Here is a 23,530-nt window from a genome sequence, read left to right on the forward strand (position 1 = left end):
ACTCCTTTCCCCACGTGGTGGTAAATGGTGGCTGTTACACACTCGTGACGCTGCAGAGACGAAGCTAGAATACTGATCAGGATTTGGATGCCTGTAAAATAATAAGATTACAGCAGAGATCTATGAGTCCTCACTCATAGCTGTGACCGACAGCAAATCAGAAAGTGCGAGTGTCATAAAACGCCGGTGTCTTTGTCCCTCAACATACGTTGTATACACTGATGCCCTAGGAAACCTAATAATGTTGTCATGGTTTAAAAAGTCAAGATAACAAAGTTTTAAACTATCTATATTAAAACCTGTCTCTGGAGCACAGAGACCCAAGAAACTGTTGAGGCTTTTAGTGCAACAGCATTTCATCTTTTTGGGCATTTCTTCGCAAATTTCCTCCGCACCATCATTATCAATATGATCAATCCAACTTTGTAGGTGATGATGATTTAAATGTTGTGTCTGCAAAAAACCAAGCTTTAAAATTACATTTGTGCCGGTTCTAAAATATAACTCAAACATTATCTTGAGAGAGATTTCAAATTGTTTTAACTTCGAGTCATATCACTGAATACTACAGTAAAAAGAAAGAAAGTTGGAATAAATATTTTATAATAAATGAATGAAGGGTACTGTGTCTATTAGGCACAAAGGATCGGAATCAGAACCACATAATATAATTATTAAGCGTATTTGTGTATTCAGAAAAGCGTTATATAAGTTTGAATTATTATTATTATGATTAAAAGTAAAATAAAAAATATATATCGACCAAAATACTAAATAAAAGCTTCAAATAATCATCAGTTGCCCGCTTTTGTTCCTGTTTGAGTCCCTGGTGTTGACTGTTTCATTATAATCCACCAAACTGTCGCTCTGATACGGAGGGGAGAAGGAGAAAATACTGTAGCGTGAGGAAAGGTGACGAGATTGAGAATGCTGATCAGGCAAACTCCAGTTCTGAAATCAAAGGATTATCTAATCGGATAATGCAGACTGACATAAACACAGATGAAAGGAAACCACCAGGTCAGAAGCTGCTCATCGTAATCCATAAATACCAGGAACACATTTGACAATTAATAAACCAACACACATGCAAACTGTGTCTGTGAAGAAATTGTGAAACATGAACAGTGTTTGTGTGTGTGTGTGTGTGTGTGTGTGTGGTTGTGTGTACGTGTGTGTGAGTGTGTTAGTGTGTGAGTGTATGTGTGGTTTTTTTACTCTGTCTCAACTCTATGCAGGTGCAAGAGAGAAGAAGAGAAACGGAGCTGACCAGTAGGCTGCTTTACCACATCCTTCATACTGTACTTCACTTCTTCCCCATCACACACACACACACACACACACACACACACACACACACATTCATTTTGCAATCTTATGACTTGAACAGAGCGAGAGACAGAGCGGAACAAAGGGCAGAGATGGATTAGATCCTGTTTATTCATCGTCGTCTCTCACTCTCTCTCTCTCTCACACACACACACAGTGTATGTGTGTGTGTGTGTGTGTGTGTGTCTGTGTGTGTGTGTTAGAAAGACAACCAAAGAGGTAAACATTCCTTCACAGGAGAAAGAGGTAAGTCGGGGGATTTATAGAGTCGCAATCACTGAGGATCAAACACAGAATGAACACAGGGATGCGCGCACACACACACACACACACACACACACACACACACACAAACTAAGCCTTTCGACAATACAAAGCACACGGATGCTCGTACATATTGCAGTAAGTTAAGATGTGGACACCTCTAAATATATTCAAGCTCTTGCTGGCGACCAATCAATGTCACCCAGTTTTCCATATGTGAATATTATGAACGACTAAAAGAAAACATGAGGACAAGCAAGCAACGATGTTGGTCTATTTGAGCTCTGTGATGGCTGCATGGCTCTCTGGACGTGAGCGTCGGTACTCGGTACGTCAGTCAGTCAGTCGGCCGGTCGATTTAAACCATGGTTTCCAGATTATTAAACATATTGACTTTTGCGATCCCTTGACATTTTATTTGGTGCTATAAGGATTTTATTCATCCTGTGAACTATCTCAATATCTACTCAATGAATCAGCACACACATTTGCCTAAAACATTTGAATTCAAGTGACTGTATGCAGCTTTTCTAGTTCTCTGGCCAGTTAGCACATATTTTAACGACCAGTCACTGCTTTTCTAATCCTTATTACACACACTATGAAACATTAAACACATTTGAACATGCTCACTGGCTCATCAGCACACACACACACACACACACACACACACACACACACACACTCCTGCTCTCACAGGAACTGGATTCACATAAAGACAAAATAAAAGCACGATGTCTGAAATTGAGGTGTTTTGAATTCTACAACTCCCTGGACAGCTCTGGTGAAAAAGAGTTTGACTGACAGGTTGTTAGTGACAAGGTGTTGTAAACTTTCACTTCCTGCTGCTCTCTGGGTAGGAAGTGAAGTAGTGGACCTCTCTGACCTCTAATGACTTTGTAAAGTTTCTGCTAAAGACTACAAATAGTGAAGTAAGGGATCCAAGAGACATTCAGAAGATACTGGAAACTTTCAGCGAGACGTGTGTAAACCAACAGTAACAGGAGAATGATGTATGCACCAGTTTGAGACCAGTGTGGAAAAAACTATGAATACCATAAAATGTAATCCTTATAATATTAAGCTTGTTGTTAATGAAAGGAATGATGGATTGCACTTTCAGGATAAACGCTATCATGGCCAACCCGTCCGCAAGAGTAAATGTGTCATTTCTAACTCAGTGTTTGGTGGACAGGTCTCTCTCTTGGGTTGGACTCTACCCATCTTCATTCAGGCAGAAGAACTTTGACTTGAGTAGAAGTAATGTCGCCCCTCCCCCAGGGATAATACACCCATCTTCATGAAAGTAGGTCCTTTACCTCTCTACTAGCTGGACGCCTCATACTTCTTAAATGGAAATATGTCGCCACCTACCCACATATGGATCACGGATGGATTATATCACATCAAGCTAGAGAAGATTTGATTTTCCTTCAAAGCTTCACTGAGACTCATTTTGCGGACTATGTAAAGACCAACAGTTGTTCTCGTGGATGGGGATGACTAAAGCCAGAGAAGGAGAGACAGAATGTTCTGCATTGCTACACACAAGTGTTATTTTTTACATCGGATTAGCTGCAGTATTTAATCAGAAGCTCCCTGCCTTCCATTGGGCCCAGTACTTCGTGGTGACCAGGGCTCAGGTCGTGTCTTGTTGTGGCTTAACAGACTTATTTGCCATCAAATTCAGTCTGGGGTCCGATGGTTTTGAAGTTCTGCACACATCCTTTTTACACAATGTCAATGTTGTCTTTGATCTGATTATGCAATAAGCCAGTGTGCAACAAGTGTATTTGTATATTGTTGTATACTGTTTCCTTACTGTGGGGATGGGAATGAGGGAGAGGATGCTTGATTGTCTGTGTTATGTTGAATAATTGTGAAATTGAAAAAAATACTCCATTCCCATTTCAGAAAACTGTATATTATGTTATATACTGTAATTTGAAAATAGAGCAGCATGGTGGTGCAGGGCCTGCTCACAGCAGGAAGGTCGTGGGTTCCATCCCCAGTTCCGGCAGGTTTTTCTGTCTGGAGTTTATCCTCCCTGAGTTTAAGTGGCTTCCTATTAGTTCTCCAGTTTCCTGACACTAACAAAGCAAATAGGCTAATTTGAATGACTTCATATAATTCTGATTAGCTTGTTCCCCCCTTGCAATAAATATTATCTTGTAATGTGTTTGTTGATTATGTTTCATATTAACTAGTAAGTAGAGTCACCAAATTAATGTTATGGAGTAAAATAAAATGCTACAATGCTTCAGAATTGTAAAGTGTAAATGGCAAACAAACGGCATTTATTTGTACTTTTCTAGTCTGAGCGACCATTCAAAGCGCTTTACAACACAAACCAGCATTCAGCCATTCACACACATTCATACACCGGTGGCAAAGGCGACCATATAAGGTGCCAGCTGCTCATCAGGAGCAGTAAACATCCACACGCACGGAGTATCTTCCCAAGGACACATGGACAAGTCGACTGCTGCGGCCTTCAGACTAGCGGATCAGCGCCTCACCTCTTGAGCCACAGCTGCAACTGAAATGGAGAAGAGGACAAAGTAGCGGAAAATAGAAATACTGAAGCAAAGTACGAGTACCTCAAAACTGTACTTAAACAATACTTGAGTAAAGCTATACTTAATACATTTATTTGTATAAGGCGCCTTTCAAGGCACTCAAGGTCACCGTACAACACATTAACATTAACTTAGTTATACTTCACACAAGTTCAAACTGTCCTTGTTTGGACCTGCTGCCTCAACACTGCCTCCTGTGGATGACATCATGTTCCTGAATGATTTCACTCATTGCTGCTGCAGTGCCCTTTCAGATCATGCCTGTCTAGAACAGGCTGGATGCTGAGCTGTGGTGTTGCTGCTTGCATATTAACGGCTCACACAAACATTGTCATAATCAACACTGCGCTTCCTTCAGTTCTTAGCAATACATGCCATGACATAGTTTCATCACATAGTCATAGAGTATAGTGGCTACACGATTTACTGGCCGGAGAACGTTACTGGTTACGTTGTAGACACAGATTTGACTCACAAAATACAACAATTCAAACAGTGTTCATTATTATTCATTAAAGTATCCAGCATTATATTAGAATTGAAGGTTCTACCTTGAACAGACGTTAAGTCCCATAGGTACATTATGGCCATAATGTCTGTTTTCACTATTCACTTGAAGTAAACATTAAAATGTGTGACTTTTACTGTACTGTATTAATAATTAAAAATAAATAGTAATAGTTATAATTTTTTACGATTAGGAATTAGTAGTTTTACTTTGGAAAAAAGAAGGCCTATAATTCTTATAGTCAGTCAGTAAATGTTAAATAACGTTTAAAAAACGTATACAACAGATTCAAAGAAAAAAATAACTGAATCAAGTCAAACAAATATGTTTTATAAAATTTAACAAATAATTGTATTAAAGAGAGTTAAAAGAAATACAATATTATACACTAATTGATTTAATTGTTGTTGTTTGATGTATTAATTCACTTTTAAATCTAGTTTTAATTCATTATTAGTTAGATGTAATAATCTAATCGACACAAAATCAACTTTACTCATTTATTTGATCTGGTGAGTATTTTGAATGTGAAATGAATTGTCAGGCAGATGTCAAACTTGAATACATTTGAGTTGCAAGCACAATTCTCGAAATATTTCAAGTTCATCTGCAAACACATTTTTTTCTGTGAGATGAGGAAACTGTCATCTCTGGTGTTATTGGATTGTTTTCTTTTGTTAATAAGTTGATTTGAACTATACCGCAATCAGAATATGCCTTTAAAGGCTTTTAGACTGACCGATGAGGCACATTCGCTTCAGCTAATGACTCCGTAAGGAGGCCAGGAGTCTCAGACTGCCTGCACTTTGTGAATTACTCTTGAAGTTAGGACTGACTCGCCCTTTATTTTGAGGTCTTCCTTCAAACTCTGCCGGTTAGATGTATTGTGATTGATTATGACCTTTGGACTACCCCAGAAATCCTCAAATATTTTGATCTGCATGATAAGGGATTAAGGTACTGCACGATCATATCATGAAGAGGTATTATAAAATCCCATTTCTGTGGCCGCCTCTTGAAAAAAAAGAGGAAGCAAAGAAAGAAATTAGGGTTTTAATAAGAGAAAAGTGCAACATAAAAATATAATGCAGTGATAACCAAAGGAAATCACTGTTAACCACAAACACATGAGTCCTTAAGGTATAAGGGGAATGTGTTTTCTCCTGGGAGGTTTTTCATCTAAGCATGTCAGCAAAGGTCATCGCACTCCTTTAACTAAATAATATTTTAAAAATGGTAAATGCTCTGTCACTGTAGGTGAAGGAGGAGGAGCACTCCTGTTTGGCTTGACTTTACGTTTGACCTTTTCAGGAAGGAGAACTAATCCTTGAATATAATAGACTGTAAGATATGGAAAATGACTGCGCTGTTATCTTCGTTACCCTGGAGACCATCAGCAGCACCCAGGGCTTCTGCAGCTGCCAAGTTATTAAGCATCCAGTTTGTATATAATGGAAAAATACCTTTTCTGCCATAACTGGTCAATCGCCACAAACTCATACACAATGCTTGAACAATAAGGTCCCTCTCCATTCTTTCTGCATATTTGTGTACAACTACAGCTTTTGTGTTGGAAAAAACAAGATTCATTTTTTTACATCAACATGTTTCCTTTAAATAAAGAAATATTTTAAATAAATAAATTGTGAATTTATGTATGTATCTTCATGTGAGACAAACTAGAAATTGGACATTCAGTATTCTTATTTTTATTCATTAGAATTTGGTCTATAGATATGTTATGGAAAGTATGACACATTTATTTAAAATAAGAGATGTTGATATAATGCGATCTAGATCAAATTAGACTTTGGTCAATGGCCTAATTTAATCTTCACTATGATCATTATTTAAAGTAACACAATGCTCCAGGATTGCAAACAAACATATAGAGAATGATATTTAAAAAATAAAAATAAAATAAATCCCACACTAATTCGGTCCTCTAGGTTTCATATATCATGTAACATGGACTCTTTGTAACATGCAGGTTTAATACCTCTGCATTTGATGTTCTCTATTTTTGGTGAAAAATTACCAACACTTGAAAACATTATTCAAATGTATTTTATTCTTGTATATGCAAGCGGCTGAATCTGTTTAACTCTTATCCCATGAAATCCATAATGAAAGAAATAAGATATACCACAACAAAGAACCGGAACCGCAGATGGCTCCTGCAGATAGCTTAAAAATAATGGAAAAGTGAGCCGTATTTATGCTGTCTAAATACACTGAATAAAGACTTTGCACATGCAGAACATTAAACTTGTAAATAATGGCTAACACCATGCCTCCCCCCCCCTCAACGCAGACCCCTTCCTCTAATCTATCTATCTATCATTTACACAGATCTGCTCCAGTAAATGATGCATTCGCTGCATTAGATGTATTTGTTGAGCGTGTTTGAAAAGGCGGCGATAATCTGGGAGAGAGAGATAAGAAATGTCATTTATTCCGCGGCACTTTGGAGCCTATTTCCCGGGCCGATCAGCCCCCATTCTCCCCGACACCTCCAGCAGCTCGCTGATAACGATTAGGCTATTTATTATCTTCACAAAGAACAAAGATTAGCCAGCACCGATGAAAAATTACCCCGGGATGGGTTATAATCAGTGGGACCCAAGGATCCTACCAGCATTGGATTTCTCTTTCAATCTGGGGGAGCTACTCAACACACACACACGCACACATACGCACGCACGCACGCACACATGCACACGCACACACACATTCAAGCACGCGTCAATGTAAGAAGCTCTTTGTGCAGAAAATTATTATTTTTATACACAATGAAAAAAAAACTATACACAAAATGTAAAACAAAATAACATCGACGTAACAATACAACCACGAGCCTAAACAATAAGTACCAATCATACATTAATTTAGCTTCAATAAAAAGGAATACTAATAATACACGTCTATATTAGCCTACTTATCTATTGTGATTTTGTACTTGTGACATTTCATTTTTATCTTTATTAGGAGGTAAAACCACTTTCTTTCAATAGCTGTCCTATAATGAGATTCTCAGAGCTGAAACGGGCTGTGACCTCACTCTTTCTGCTGCGCTCGTGTGAGAAAAAGACCTGTAAAAAAAGAAGGGCGGATTGAATTAATGTCAAATCCTAAAATGGAAGTGGATGTTCGCTGCCGATAAGGTTTTATCGCCACGCCAGATCAAAAGGGCTCACACTCAAAGCATGTGTATTTCCACATTATCATGCTGATGAGCTCTAATGCTGCCGCACTTGTCCCCCCGGTATGTTCTGCATGCTTTCTTCAGTCTGTACGGCGGATTTATTCCTAATACTGCTAGAAAGGAATCGCTGTCTGTGTAAAGGATGCATTTTAGTTCTTTACATTGCAGTCTGATTAAAAAACAAACAGATTTGTCTAAATATAGGCCTCTTAATCATTAAAGGAAGTTGTTATGAAATACAGGCTTTAAGTGTTACTGCGTTAAAAAAGTTTAAAAAATAACAAAACAGCAAAAGAGAGAGAGATAGCTATAGATAGATATACTTCATTTTTGTCGTTTTCTTGGCCATCCAAGTGGGGGCTGCACTCAAAGCTTAAAAGGAGCTCTAATAACTCGATGTGCGTTGTGATAGTTGCACATTGTCACGTAAACATGTTAAATTCCATTCAGATTAATTGTGTGTACTGCAAATGTGTTGGGTTTTCGCATTTCGAAAATTGCGGATTGTTGACCGTAGGCCAATTGTTTTCATACGGTTGGTAGTGTTAATGTTAATTGCTTCATAGAGGTTTTGGCAATGCATCTCTGCCTAGAAAACTGAATTGCATCCACATGCATGAGCAATATACAAACTCCAACTAAACAGTTTCACACAAACAGCGGATAGCAAGCATATTTTCTTCAGCAAACTGCATCAAAGAGAACCGATATGCTTTACGGCAAAAAAACAATTCTTGATCATAGAAATGTTTCTGCACAATGCATCATTAAAAACATTAGAGTTTTCTAATCTAATCTAATGTTTATAGTCCACCTTGGCAGTAGTTTGAAATCACTACATTCAGGATGATGTACTTGATGTATTATTAATGCTGCACTGTAAATATCAGTTGCAGTGTCCTTCCTCCAGATCATCCGCTATACTGCAGCAGATACGGGCAACCCCCATACCCCCCCCCCCTCTCTCTCTCGCTCCCTCTCTCTCTCTCTAGAAAAAGTTAATGTCCTGATTCTGTTTTTTTTTCTTCACTCAGAAGCATGACGTCAGGAGACGGCGTCAAGCAGGCGGCGGTGTCTGCCGGTTGGGGCTGCACGCGCTCCCTCTTCAATTATTGTCTGTCAATCATGCGCGAGGGTAGAGAGAGAAAGAGAGAGAGAGAGCACAATATCGTTTCTTCACTTAAATATATAGTAATGGGTGAATAATTAACCCATTAACAAGTTTACTTAAAGCCTGAGAGTGTGGATATTTGTTCATAAGGGCACACCGTGACCATCACAGCCAAATGATTACACAAATAATTATATGGTGACATTGACTTTAAATATAATGGTCACTGACACGTGTAAACACATGTCAGTCCACTTCTTTTAGTCTTGGCGTCAGCATATGTTTGGTGTTTATAGACAATATGAGACAATGCTCCATTAAAGGGACAGCTCACCATTTAAAAATACACATTTTTCCTCTTATCAAGATTGTTTTGGTAACTCTCAACCAAAGTCCGAATACATGAACTGCAACAATTAGTGTGCACTATATTAAGTATAAGCAGGTCATTATAGACATTGGGGTTTTCAAATGGGCTTTGAGCACCACAAGTCGAACGCTATTGTCCCATTATATTTGAGACCTACGGCCAATATTTGCAAAACTCAAAACAATATAGATTTATATAGCTTACAGGTATAGGAAAATGTGGATTTTTGATTTGAGGGCGAACTGTTGCTTTTCTTAACAATTGTCTCCATTTATACATCAAAATATGTAAGAATAAAAGAAATAGATTACAATTCAATATTATCAGATATAAATATTGATAGAATAATTTGTCTGTGGTTGCTATGTTGTGCCCTTTTGAAGAAGAAAAATATTCACACGGTAAACTAACAGGCTGGGGAAATCACGCAGCCAATAATAAATGGATAATATATTATGTTTTCGGGAATATTACACTGATGAATACTGAAACATTACATGATATAAAGTACAGTGGCCCTGAGCAGCCACGTCTCTCCATGCCAGTATTATAGAAGCATATTTTACTGGTGTGGGGGAACCGCCTCTGAGGTTTTGCAGAGGTGGTGTTCAATTGGCGGAGTCAAAGCATTAATGGAGACTCCGCCCACGAGTTTGACAAGCCTGGCCCCGCGCTGTCAGCCACAGTCTACGTGTTGCTTTAAGTCCCACTGGACGGAGTTGACTCTGACAAACAGCAGCCGAAGACTGGAGAGGACCTGCAGCAGCTACAAGAGGACCGGTTTTCAAAGACGCGCGAACTTACCGGACGCGGCGGATAAAAAAGCCCCGGCAGAGGTACGGCAGGTTCACGTTAGTGTGGAGGGAAAAACACCTTGTTGGGGGTTTTAAGTGAGAAGGCGCATTCGGTTGTGGAATGACGAGAGTGGTGTATTAGTAACTAGTTTGGGTGGAGATGATTGTCTCAGAGGCATCAATACTCGCACCACGAGTTATGTTCTGATGCACACCACCCATGACTTCAACGTATTTACATCTGATGTTTGCTTGTTGCAGGTTTTCAGTGCCATATTCGCCTCGGTGTTCAGGAGAAGAGAGGGAATTTAAGTCAGATGAGCCACAACAAAGCATTCGTCAGCCACTGCAGATGGACACATTGAAGATATAAAGGACACACGTGTTAGACCATCCTCTCCCTGGATATTCGTGAGCTCCAAAGCGCGCGATACACAGAAGCCACAACGATGGATGTGGCGGCTGATCAGCCCCGCTGGATGCATCACCACGCCATGCTGAACGGGCAGCACCCGGACTCTCATCACCACGGCCTGGGACACAACTACATGGAGCCCACGGCGCAGCTCCTGCCTCCGGATGAAGTGGATGTTTTCTTTAACCACCTGGACTCACAGGGAAACCCGTACTACCACAACTCTGCGAGGGCCAGAGTGTCCTACAGCCAAGCGCATGGTGAGCTACACGGGGGAAACTTCATATAGGCCTGCACAAAAGCTACACACACGTAGTTGGCTTTGTAGTATAACAAGTATTAACTTAGTAAAAGTATATATTAATTTCTGCAGACAATTGCTTATGTGTTTTATTTGTTTATGATAATTGTCAGATCATTGTGTCGATTTAAAACAATCAGAGTCATCATCTGTCCGTTTTCTGCCGGTTGAAACGTTAATTAAAAATAATGTTTGGCCTTGGGAATAATTGCTGGCCCACGAGTCTCATAAACTGGGTAGTAACATTCACATTTTAAGACATTAACGGTTAACCGATACATTTTGGATAACATTTTTTTTAACAAAACATTTATATTAAAGAAACAATATATATTAAGATGACGTGCGATGAGGAACATTGCATGGTTTAATTGTGGTCTATTTTGTGAATATATGTCAGGCTACCTTATTTGCAGGTTTAAATCAGGCCAATGTGTCCGCTGAATCAACAAGTCTACTTTATTTTGCATTGAAACTCGCATGCGACAGAAAACCTCACACTGTCTCTCTAAATGCTGAATCAGTCCTCATCTGTGTCATTAACAGTGTTTGTCTTTTGTATTATTCCTCAGCTCGACTGACGGGGACTCATCTCATCCACAGCCCGGGGATTTCATGGCTGGACGGAGGGAAAGCCGCGCTGTCTGCTCACCACCACAACGCCTGGTCCGTCAGCCCCTTCAGCAAGCCCAGCCTCCACCACCCCGGCTCCGCGTCCCCCGGCGGCCTCTCTGCAGTCTACCCGTGCAGCAGCAACTCAAACACGGTCTCTGCTTCCTCGTTAACGCCGCCGTCCCACTCCAGCCCGCATCTGTACACTTTCCCCCCGACACCACCCAAGGACGTATCACCGGACCCGGGGGCCGCGTCTCCCTCCGCCTCCAGAATGGACGAGAAGGAATCAATCAAATACCATGTGTCGTTATCCGAGGGGATGAAGCTGGAGGACTCCTGTCCGCTGAGGAGCAGTCTGGCCTCCATGAGCGCGCAGACCCCCTCCACCCATCATCCCATACCGACGTACCCCTACTCTCTCCCGGCCGCACACGAGTACGGCGGCAGTCTGTTCCACCCCGGCAGCCTGCTCGGGGCTTCATCCAGCTTCAGCTGCAGGAACAAAGGCAAGACACGGTCCTGCATCGGTGAGTCCACTGCAGACTCTCCAGAGATTATAGTCCAAAAATACAATTAATGAAATGTAAATAAAGCCAGAAAATATTTGGACTTGTTGTGAGTTTATTTAACAATCTTATCGTTTTTTTTGTTTTATAGCGAATCAGTAGCATATTGGTCTCAGGCAAATACTAAATAACTTAATGCATTTTTAATTATCTCATGGCATGTGTATCTGTGGTGCAAGGACGAGTTGATGGTACACGTATAAGTGCAGCTTGGCATCCTTTTGTTGGTATATGTCACATTTTACTAAATATTCCGAACTGGATCATTTCACAATATTGTTATACACAATAAAATTGCATATTAATATTGAAGATGTTTATGAATCTTAGCCAATATAAAGAAAATATTTAATAGTCTTATCACACAACTCTTTATGTGGCTATAACATTATAAAAAATGTTAATTATTGATTACTTTCCTGCTATCTAATATAATGTACTATTTTAAATTAAAACATCCTGTAAAAGTCAGTAAATATATTTCATATGGTACAGGATTAATTAATTTAGATTTGTTATGAATGCTTTTAAACACAGCCAACATATAATGTGCTTCCTTATAATGTTATTATAATAATACTAATATCCTAATAAATAATATTGATAATAACATGTTGTGAATGAATGATCAGTGGCCTAAGCCTGCTCGGCAGTCCTCTGACACAGAGCGACTTTGATAATCCTCTTTGTGCCACCGTGACTCTGTAATTACTCCTGGCTGCAGCAGAACAGTGAACTGGAACCAGTCCAGAGGTGTGAAAGGAAGATCTGCAGGTGCACCGAGCCAAACCCCTCAGTATTTAGGCTCGGAGTCACTTCTCTGTTACATAAGACACTAGGACAGTATCCTGAAGATTTGATTACAGACCAAGAGATTACCAGTTTGAACCTGCGTTTAACCCATGTGTTAGCAAAGTGCAGGGTAACATAAACTCACTTTGAATAACTTGTTTTGATCTAATAAGAGCTATATCAACTGGCTGCAAATGTAGTTTCACAAATGTCTTATAATTATAGGTTCTATGACTAAATGATTGATGTTTATTTAAGTTTAAGTTTGTATTTCCTCAAATTAGTGCTCTTCATTTTTTGTCTTTAATGGTTGTAGTTTGCCTCAGGAGCTTGGAGGGTAAAAAGGCTTTTCGCAGACTCATTTATTTTGTTGAGTGGAATTAATTGGATATGCTTTTATCAAATACAGAAAGTGTACTTTTCTCCATGCTCCAGGTTGTTAGATGATACATTTTATGGACCTCAAGAATTGGTGTTGATGTTTAAGAGACAACCGCTTGACAGCACAGAGGGAATATATTACTGATTGTTCTTAACCTTTCCGTTGTTTTGTGCTTCTGCTAATGCTTACCCCTTTATATTCCAGTAGAAAAAAATATCATCATAGAATCATCATATTTAATATATGAGAGAGCAAAGAGCATGAGAAAATTGTATTCCAGCCAGGTATTACATTGTATATCACAAAGTCCCTTTGTTCTTCTTCAGAGGGCCGTGAGTGTGTAAACTGCGGAGCCACCTCTACACCTCTGTGGAGACGTGACAGCACCGGACACTACCTGTGCAACGCCTGTGGGCTGTACCACAAGATGAACGGCCAGAACAGACCACTCATCAAACCCAAACGCAGGCTGGTGAGTCCCTAGACGAGAGAGGGGCAGTGAATGTGTATGTGTGTATGTGTGTGTGTGTGTGTGTGTGTGTGTGTGTGTGTGTGTGTGTGTGTGTGTGTGTGTGTGTGTGTGTGTGTGTGTGTGTGTGTGTGTGTGTGTGTGTGTGTGTGTGTGTGTGTGTGTGTGTGTGTGGCAGTAAATTAAAAGAGTGTAAGGAGAAGGGAGAAGGTACAATTACAGAAAATATTATATTTTTCCAATTAGTTTCCAGGAATTGTGCTTTTTGCTCCTGTCTTGCTCCTTCATGCTCAGCAGTGGGACTATATGAGCTGTTTCTCTTATCCTTATCACTTATATTGCTGTCATTGATATCAGCAGCATGCAGCAGCAGCCCCCCCCCCCCCCCCCCATGCCTTAAAAAACAAACTGACAGTGTATGTCTCATAAAAGCTATAGCTTATTTATTGTTTATTTGTATGGCAAGGTGTTAAGACATTTATAAGAAATGTGTCCAGTGAAAATCACGTGATTTTGAATACATCAAATAATCAGGATTAGGAATAAATTATCATGTGTGGGTCAGTGTCTCAGTGTAAAGGGACAGCGCAGCTTTGGAATTAAAGAGACTGATTCAAACGTCCTTGATGCTGCAGGAGGCCAGACAGACCTTCACTCATCCAAATAACGTGAAGCTGTTTCACACACAAGCCAATGCCACTTCGATATGCCATAAGACATGACATAAGCATTGATTATTCTCTCAGTGATTTTAAAGTGAAGCTATTGGCAGCCTCAATGTTTCATGTAACCCTGCATGTGCACAAGTTGTGTCGTAATGCAGCCGGAGCAACAGACGCTCATTAAATCAGTACAGACTCGTGGACGCACCGCGGTGGGCCACCAGACGTCTGAACCAGGACTGGTGCAGTTTTATTTTGGAATCCTGGAGGGATGTATATGCGGAAAGCGAGACAACAGAAACAAAAGCTGTTTGTCTGTTTGTCTGTTTCATATAATATGCTCACGCGCGATAAAAATACGCATCAAATCCATCGAGGAAAGGCGGTGAGCAAGAAATGAAGACTCGTCGGCAAAATACTTTATTCTTCACATATTGTGGTTATCATTTAGAGTCAATCTTAAAGATTAGTTTCAGATCTTCAGTCTGTTTGTTGCCGCATGCGATCTGTTGATTTCTGCGTCGCTGCGACAGACGAGTCTGAATCTCGCTCCCGACCCGCAGACGACGCAAACAGCTGCGTTTCACACGCAGTAAACACGTGTTTGGTCCAGCTCAGCCTGCTCGCGGTAACAGCTTATACAACCGCCGTATATCAGGCCTGGTTTCCGGATGGCTCCAGAGCGCCTTGTTCAGCTTTCCAGTTGTTTCCTATCCGGATATCTGACCGGTCCAGATAAACGAGCCCGTTTCCTCCTGCGGCCTCCTCACATCGGCTCAGACCTCATTCAGTGGCGAGCTCTCTCCGGTGGTGAACCTAAACAAATACATTTTAAAAAATGGGATTGGGAAAGTTATGGAAGCCGTTTTACAGTATTTATAAATAATAAAAACGTTGGGATGATGACTCTTTTAAGATTGCGTTTATTTCAAGTGTAGCCTACTTAAATTGATTGGACCATTTTCACTGAAGGTGTGGATTAATTTCTTGGAAATTAGACTCAGTTCAAAACATGAAGTAAAGGTGTTAAGAATCCACTGGCTGAAGGGCTCCTCACTCCTAATCTTCAACTGCAGCTTTGTGCATTTGAATTAAGCATTTGTAAAAACAAATAAAACCTACTGTATTAAATGTTTATACATTTTTATTTGAAATATTTGGGCAAAATATTGAAGATTTCACTCCCAAAAATGTATGCCTGCTGCAAATATGTCAGAGCTGCAAGGTTTAGTTGAATAATCAATGTGTCATGCAGAAACCAATGTGATCATGAATGAATAATTTCAGGAATTCTTTAAGAAATTCCAGAATCTATATTTTCTGTTTTCTTATTTGACAATAAACTGAATATATTTGGCAATGTCACCATGGCCTCGAAATCATTTTTGATGGCCTTTTTTATTTCAGGTTTCATGTGTGAAACTATTCTTAAATCAAAGAAAAATATTGATTTCAATAATAATCATGTGTTGCCCTAATGTCATGGCACATATAAATCAATAGAAAGTTCAACTATCATTTTACACACAGAATATTCCCAAATGTTTTCTTAATCTGACTCATGTCTGCTTGTGCTGTCGAGCTCTAATCAAAGCTTCGTATCTTTCCAGTCTGCTGCCAGACGAGCAGGCACCTGTTGTGCTAACTGTCAGACGACAACCACCACACTCTGGCGGCGCAATGCAAATGGAGACCCAGTGTGCAACGCCTGCGGACTCTACTATAAACTGCATAACGTAAGTCTTTGACTGCAAATCGCCAAGTTGGGCACGACAGGGTCAAGTAGACAGGAAGTAGGCCGGTAGGTCACACTGATTGTTGAGGGATAAGAGAGGCAGAAAAGAGAGGGAGAGGGAGAGGGAGAGGGAGGGGGAGAGAGAGAAAGAGGAGGAGAGAGAGAGAGAGAGAGAGAGAGAGCTGTTTAGCTCAGACACTGTCAGACTCGTTGGTGTTTTCTTTCTTTGTGCTTTATTGTTTCCATGGTAGGCGTAATCCCCTTGAGAGTCACAATGGTGAGACTGTTGCTGAGTGGGACAGCCACAAGGCTCTACATGAATAGCATTAAGACTGGCGGCATCAAGGTTGATAAATAGGTGCTTGGGATGCATACTTATAAAGGACGGATCTGATATTTTATATATTTGTTGCTGTCAACAAATCCTATACTAATACACTTCTCTGTGTAGCCATAGCTTGATATAGCTTATTTCTTTCTGCCATTGATCTTCATTGTTGTCAAAAAAAACTAATACAAACTACAGTGTCCAGCTGCTTTAGGGAATTATTCAGCCGTTTAAAATAAATATATCCCGGTAAACCAATTTATTTTAAAGATTAGTATGGTTCATGTAGGTCTTTTCATCAAATTTAATATTTGTTACCCTTTAAGGACTTATTAAACTCAACAAAAGAACTCAGAAATCTAATGTTTAAAAATGTATTTGATGACATTTTCATACAATTTATAATATCTAGATTTTAATTTCACTCAAAACTTTAACCAGATCACTCACATCCTCACTTCTTTCTCTCTGCACAGGTGAACCGGCCTATGACCATGAAAAAGGAGGGAATACAGACCCGCAACCGAAAAATGTCCAGCAAATCCAAGAAGAACAGGCGGGGCTGCGACAGCTACGAGGAGTTTTCCAAAAGCCTGCACGAGAAGAGCTCTCCTTTTTGCTCTCTGGCCGGACACATGTCCATGGGCCACTTGCCGCCTTTCGGCCACACTGGACACATGCTTCCAACGCCCACCCCGATACACCCCTCCTTTGGTCACCCGCACCATTCTAACATGGTGACGGCCATGGGCTGAGATGGCGAGGAGAGGAGTTAAAATAACGCTGGCTGAACCTGAGAGAGTTGAGTGAATGGGGATGAGGGTCTCATAGAGGACAGTGTGTGCAATGTTACAGACATGCAGTTTGCGTGTCTTCATCTTGATTATCTCTTGATTGATTATGCCGTTGGTATGTTGGAGAACAGATGTATCATGGGAGAAAATGATGTTTGTACTCCTTATCTATAGGTACCTATTTTGATGTAGGAAGTCAGAGAGGGATATTCTGCTTCCCGCCGGCCAGGCACCAACATGTAAACACAAAAAACGTCATTGCACCTCATCGTTTTGTCCCAGCTGGCAGCCTGACGGACTGCAGTGTGGCTCAGTGTGTGCCGAACAGGTTTATAGTAACTGTGAATATTGTAAATGTGTGAGACCGAAGGGGACGTCCCCGGCAAAGGAGATCACCTTCGCAACATCAAATGAAAATATGCTGGATCTTTTTGCTTATGGACAATTTTAAAGGAATTTTCACAAAAGAAAGAAACCAAACAAAAAAGGTTTATGATTCCTAATTTGACACTGTTTATTATAATTATTGTTATTATAATTATTATTGTTATTCAGATAATTTATTTTCACTGCCTTTTTTCTTTTACCATATCACCTGAATCATAATATGGATACTGTTTACCCATTTATGAATATATTTTTAGCTGAAGCGCTATCTTTGAGCTGGTCAACATTTATACTCGTAAGAAATAAAGATATCAAGTTCATTACCCCACTGCTCCTTCTATTCAATACTCACAATAATTGAGTCTTCATAATAAGAACACATTTATTTAGCTAATTGTGCTGTCCTCCGTGCCATAATTAATACAATTAAAAGCGACAATGTCAGTTCCAGCTATTTATTTCTTTGTACCATTATAATAACTATCTTCGGGGTTATCTTCTGTGCATCACTGCTCTGTAGCTTTCGACGCATCTTTGTTTACATATCGATACATTTTCAGAAATATGCTTTCTTGCAAGAGGAGAAGATTGGATTTCACTCTCATTTTTGTATTGTAAATATGTCGGCAGCCGGTGTAGCTGAGCATAAAGAATTATAACAGCAACCTGAGCTGACCAAAGGTAACAATGCAACAGCCAACACATTTAACCTCTTTGACTAATTACTTGGAGCCCCAGAAGTTACTGCGCCAGGCCATAAACAAACCTCCATAAACTACAAGGCATCGTGTTTACACTTTGTTATCTGAGTGGAGGAACCAGACGAGCTCTGGAGGTGATGATAGGCGGATGCTGTTATCGTTGGAAAGCTCCTTGCGAGCAGTTTCCAGCCTTTATGCTAAATTAAGCTGACTACCTGCTGGCTTATTTACCATACAAACATGAGAGTGGTATCAATCTTTTCATCGCCATCTTGGTATTAAAGCATAGTCCACAAAATGTCAGACTATTTCTTTAACAGTGTTAGGGTATATACGTTACTTTACATTCAGGCATTGCTAATGTCACCATGTGAGGAACATCTTCGGAGCTGGGGAAACACTATGTATATGTACAACTTTCTATTAGCCTCTATATCATAACTTCCTACCATCCTACCAGATTCAGACAATCCATGCTTATATGACCTGCTACCTGTCACAAAAAGCTGAACATCTGGAGACAATTGTATACTGTTGATAATAAAGAAACCATATAAAACTACCAGTCATGACTGAGAACATTTATTTCCTTAAATACAGCAACATCTACTCATTAACAAAAGTTGCCATGGTAGTTACATTTACCAAAGTGACCTGCACATGGAGGGGCATTTATAACACAACACCTGCTTGGCTGCATAATAGGTCATACACAAACATGTTTTTAGTGATGCTCTACAGTACAGTATCAATGCTGTTTTCTAGTATTTAACCCTTGTTGACATGAACCACCACTTTCTAATTAACAGGTTACTTTACTGAGCACTGGAGATTAGTGCTGCTTACAGGAATTGAGCAGGTTGAGCCATATGTTCCCACAATTACTTAACCAGTTGCATCTGCTCACTGGGTAATACTCTTATGAAATGGATCTTCTCGTTATGCGTTACATGATGCTATTACTACAGTGATATAAGTCTGTGGCAGCTGTGTCTGATTTGGCCTCGGCTGCTGGTGATTGGCAATCAGTCAGCAGCCGAGGCCGCCCTTATAAAAGCTCCCACTTGAGAGTGGAGGGGGGGGGGGGGGGGTGAGCAGAGGAGCGTGTTTTGCGGTCTGCTCGGTGTCGTGTGTGTGCAAATAAATATGTCCTTGAACAAAACGTCTTGCTGTCTGGCGGATCCTTGGTGCGGGTGGGGGAAACCCACGGGTGGCGGCCTCAGGCCTGCTACAAAGTCATGTCCTTTTACTCTATAAATCACTGCTAGCCATGTTCTTTTATACTTTTGAATGTGATATCCCTCCTTTAAAAGTAGTTACCATCATTGCTTCCACTTATAAAAACTAACCCATAAACCTAAAATAAGCAATTAATCCCAGTGAACATCACATCTGCTAGAGGGTCAAAGTCACATCATCGTTGTGTGGTTCAACCCCTTTTAAATCATATGACATGTTAAACTGCATTACCACACACCAATAACTCAAACTCAAACTCAATAATAAAAATAAAAATACATCCACTGTTAGATATACCTATCTCAAGCCGATTAAAAGCCTGTGGATGTTGATTTTAATAGGATAAAAATGCATGGAGACCAGTGGAAGCCTGCATAAATCAAATCTTTGAAATGTTCACTCTTGTCATTGCCCCGAGGCTGCGGCAGTAAGACTTGTGACAACATACATTTAAAGGTCAACCCAAGAGCAGCATGCAGCCTCCTCACAAGATATCCCTGACCTCTCACCCCTGGAAGCACTTACTCTGTCATTCTTTCAGGCCCTCCCACGCCACACTCAGACTTATTCATAGACACTTTTAAAATGTCATGTCCTCACAGAAAATATAAGCAAAAGAACGTGATTTTCCAATAAAAAAGGAGATAGAAAGCAGCCAAGTATCTTTTCAAGGTGAACCTCTCCCAGGACCTTTGTGGAGGAGAATTTTGGGGACTGGGTGGCCACCCTAAATCACCAGTGCGATTTATGGCTCCCACCTTTGCACGATTTGTTTTTCTACCAAACTCAATTAAAGGAATCGAGAACAAGGCCAAAAGGGACTCCAGGGGAGTGAGTTAGCAGAGAGATGGAGATAACGGAGATGAAAGGGGGAAGGAGCATAGTTTTATCCATTTCAGAGCCCTAATAATGATGAAGGGAGCAGGCGTCGACCAAATGTGGGAGAAAATAACACATCTACATTATGTCTGGATCCTCGGGAGTTAAGCTTGGTGCGTCAAAGAGCATCGACTGAACTTAAAGACAGGAAGTGGTGAAAACAGGATCAAACACACGTTAAGAAATTATATTTATTCATCAGATCCCAGATCGGTAAAACTTGAAAGAAAGAAATAATCTTTGCTGCACATATTTCATATTTCCGAGATCCTTGCTTCGCTTGTAAATAGCAGCAGATTATGTCAGACCACCAAATACACATGTACAAGTGTTGTTATCGCTATGTTTTGATAACATAATTATTTCCTGATGATGGTTTTGTAATTAAAGTCTTACAAGAGGTGAACATGTCATAAATCAGTGTTATATTAATCCTCATTTTAAAATCACTGATTGACTGATGTGAATACATTATCTGGGTCATTATGAGTGAAACATGGAAATGTACATTACGAGGGAGTTGAAACATTTTAATACAAATGAATAAAATATTCTTAAATAACAGTGACCATACATTTCTGAGTAACTTGACCAAAATCTATCTTTAAAATGTAATATATGTTATACACTAGCTGCTGTCGCGCATAAAGGTGACCGTTTTCATTTTAAAAGTGTGATGACATTAGATCAATAATTGCACGAAAAAGGTTTTCTACTGGGGACTGTTGAACAAAACTGTAGGTTTGTGAATTTTAGCGATTTTCTTATTTTCAAGAAATCTTCTAAGAAAGAGTAATAAAGAATATTAGTGATAACTGGGAAATACATTCATTTTTGTATCAATAGTATTTTCTGCAAAGCTTTTATTAATTCCTCATGGAGTTTCTTATCTGTTATGGGTGGTCGAGCACAATTCAAGCTCTACTGCCAATAACAAGAAAAGTATGAGTACTTAAAAAGAAAAATTGCTGATACAACCAATGAGACAATTGTCCCCGACTTAATTCTACAACAATGTTTTTGATGATGTAGGTTCAAGTAAACTGTGCCATTTTTATATCAAACTGAAGTGCCTATTCGAAACCCAGAACTTCCACGTAGCTAATCATACTACAACTTTTAATAAGTCCTTGATTTCATCGTGATCAGGGATGCATATTTGGTATTATTATTCAGTACTGGTGCCGTGCATGCTGAAGTTTAGGATATTGCAAGTCTAAGGATGAATATATATATATATATATATATATATATATATATATATATGTGAGTGTATATATAAACTCTCGGTGAGGTAGTAACTATACATTTTATTTATTTCATTAGCAAAGTAAATGACCTATTTTTTACCTCTGAAGACATGATGCAGTGTTGTTGATGGGTCAAGGAGCAATGCACCTCCTCGAAGACTGCATGACTCCAATTACTAAAACCAAATGCATGGTGTCTCCACTGATGTCCCTGGGTAACCGAGAGACAAGACACCTGTGATGAAGTCAATTTATTTTCAACAACATGGTCCCGCACAGTGCTCTTAGAGGACTCTGGGATGCGAGATGTGTCCAGTCTGAACCAACGGGACTCTGCAGCAATCTGCTGTGAGCTTCAGAGAGATCTGGTCTTGATGCACAACAACTGTTTTACAAAACAGAAAAAGGGAAGAGAAAGAGAAAGCTATCAGTGATGCGCAGAAGATGTGATAGAAGATGCTGTCCCAGAGGACAAATGAACAAAACATTGCTGAATTAAAACTTTCATGTCCGCAGAGACACAGTGGCATGCTCTCGCTAAGTCTCATCATGAGTGTTGACATGTTCCAAGGTACAGATATTCCTTAGAAAATAGGCGATATCATAACGTAGACACTACAAAGTCAGATAAAGCTCCCTCTAAACAGGAAAAGGAAGACTTACAGGAAACAGCTGTGAGGATACATTCTGACAGAAAGGAGTAATGTGGGCGTATGTATCTTCATGTAACTATGCTGGAGCAGCGATGCACACACACAGTTGTGCACACTAAGACACTCAGGCACACACTGTACAGGCACACACACTGACTGTATACCTGGCTCTGCAGAAAAGGTAGAACATGCTGACACACAGTGCATTCTCTCGGAAAAGTGGGACACCCTCCAACCATCCGATCCACAACCACTGACAAGTCCCTTTCAAACGGCCTTTCTTCTCCTGTCTGAGGCAGACAAATTCATCCCTCTTGTCTCCAAACAATCACCTCTTTTCTTCTGCAGTTTGCACCAATGAAAGAAGGAGGGAGGGTCAAGGAGAGAAGGAGGGAGAAATACATCTGCCCCACAGAGCTACACTGTAGGCACTAGGCTAGTGTCCTGTGTGTTAGGGCCCCTGGGACTGGGCGTCTGGGCCCCACTATCTTATGACAGAGTTGACAAAAAGCTCAAGGCTCAGCCCTCAGGAAATCTGAGAGGCGGGGTATCTAGGCCGGGAGAGCAGGAAAGAGGGTAGGAGGGACAAAACACCTGAGGTACGTTGCACCTTCATTGGCCCATACATGCCTAAACGCAGAGATTTGTTTGAAACAAACATTGCACGATATGTCATAAGAACACGACGGAAAGCAAAAGTGCACCAGATGGCTACATTTTGAGGTGGAGCAATGATGTCATTCGTCACTTCTAGTCCAAAGTCGAAATAAAAATTGGCCCCATTGAGAACAACCTGGTGGTGGTAATTCTCTAATGAGGAGCCAACAACTCCCTTCATCAGCCCACAGATATGGTGTTTTCCTCTGCAGCAATTTTAGTTTTTTGTCTGACCCTGACTAAACTTTCTATTTGAGGATGTCACTTTATTTTTCAAACATTTTACGCACAAAACAATTAATCGATCAATTAAGAATTATTAATTTGTGTGGGAAAATATTCATAAATTGCAGTCCTACAATGATTGTTATCACGAAAATACAAAAGTGACAACCTAACGGTGGTGCTGTAGATGAAAGGTAAGGAGAAAGTTGTCCATTTGGGAAAGTTACATGAATAGTCAGTGATAGTGCTTCTCAAATAAACTGTGTGAAACCCCTTTTCCACTTTGTTGACGTATACTGATGTCATAAGATTCTCTTGTA

The 23,530-nt window shown here is 40.1% G+C and overlaps 1 protein-coding gene across 1 annotated transcript; it reads left to right on the forward strand.

Moving 5' to 3' along the window:
- Positions 1 to 10,122: 10,122 nt before the first annotated feature.
- On the forward strand, positions 10,123 to 17,929 carry gata2b (GATA binding protein 2b). The gene is made up of 6 exons (XM_056437435.1): positions 10,123 to 10,202; positions 10,422 to 10,835; positions 11,449 to 12,018; positions 13,558 to 13,703; positions 15,973 to 16,098; positions 16,902 to 17,929. Exons 2-6 carry the CDS (start codon positions 10,610 to 10,612, stop codon positions 17,178 to 17,180), a joined length of 1,347 nt encoding a protein of 448 aa, XP_056293410.1. The 5' UTR covers positions 10,123 to 10,202; positions 10,422 to 10,609; the 3' UTR covers positions 17,181 to 17,929.
- Positions 17,930 to 23,530: the final 5,601 nt, after the last annotated feature.

This window comes from Pseudoliparis swirei, chromosome 18 (genome assembly GCF_029220125.1).
Source record: "Pseudoliparis swirei isolate HS2019 ecotype Mariana Trench chromosome 18, NWPU_hadal_v1, whole genome shotgun sequence".
In the NCBI taxonomy this organism is placed as follows: domain Eukaryota; kingdom Metazoa; phylum Chordata; class Actinopteri; order Perciformes; family Liparidae; genus Pseudoliparis; species Pseudoliparis swirei.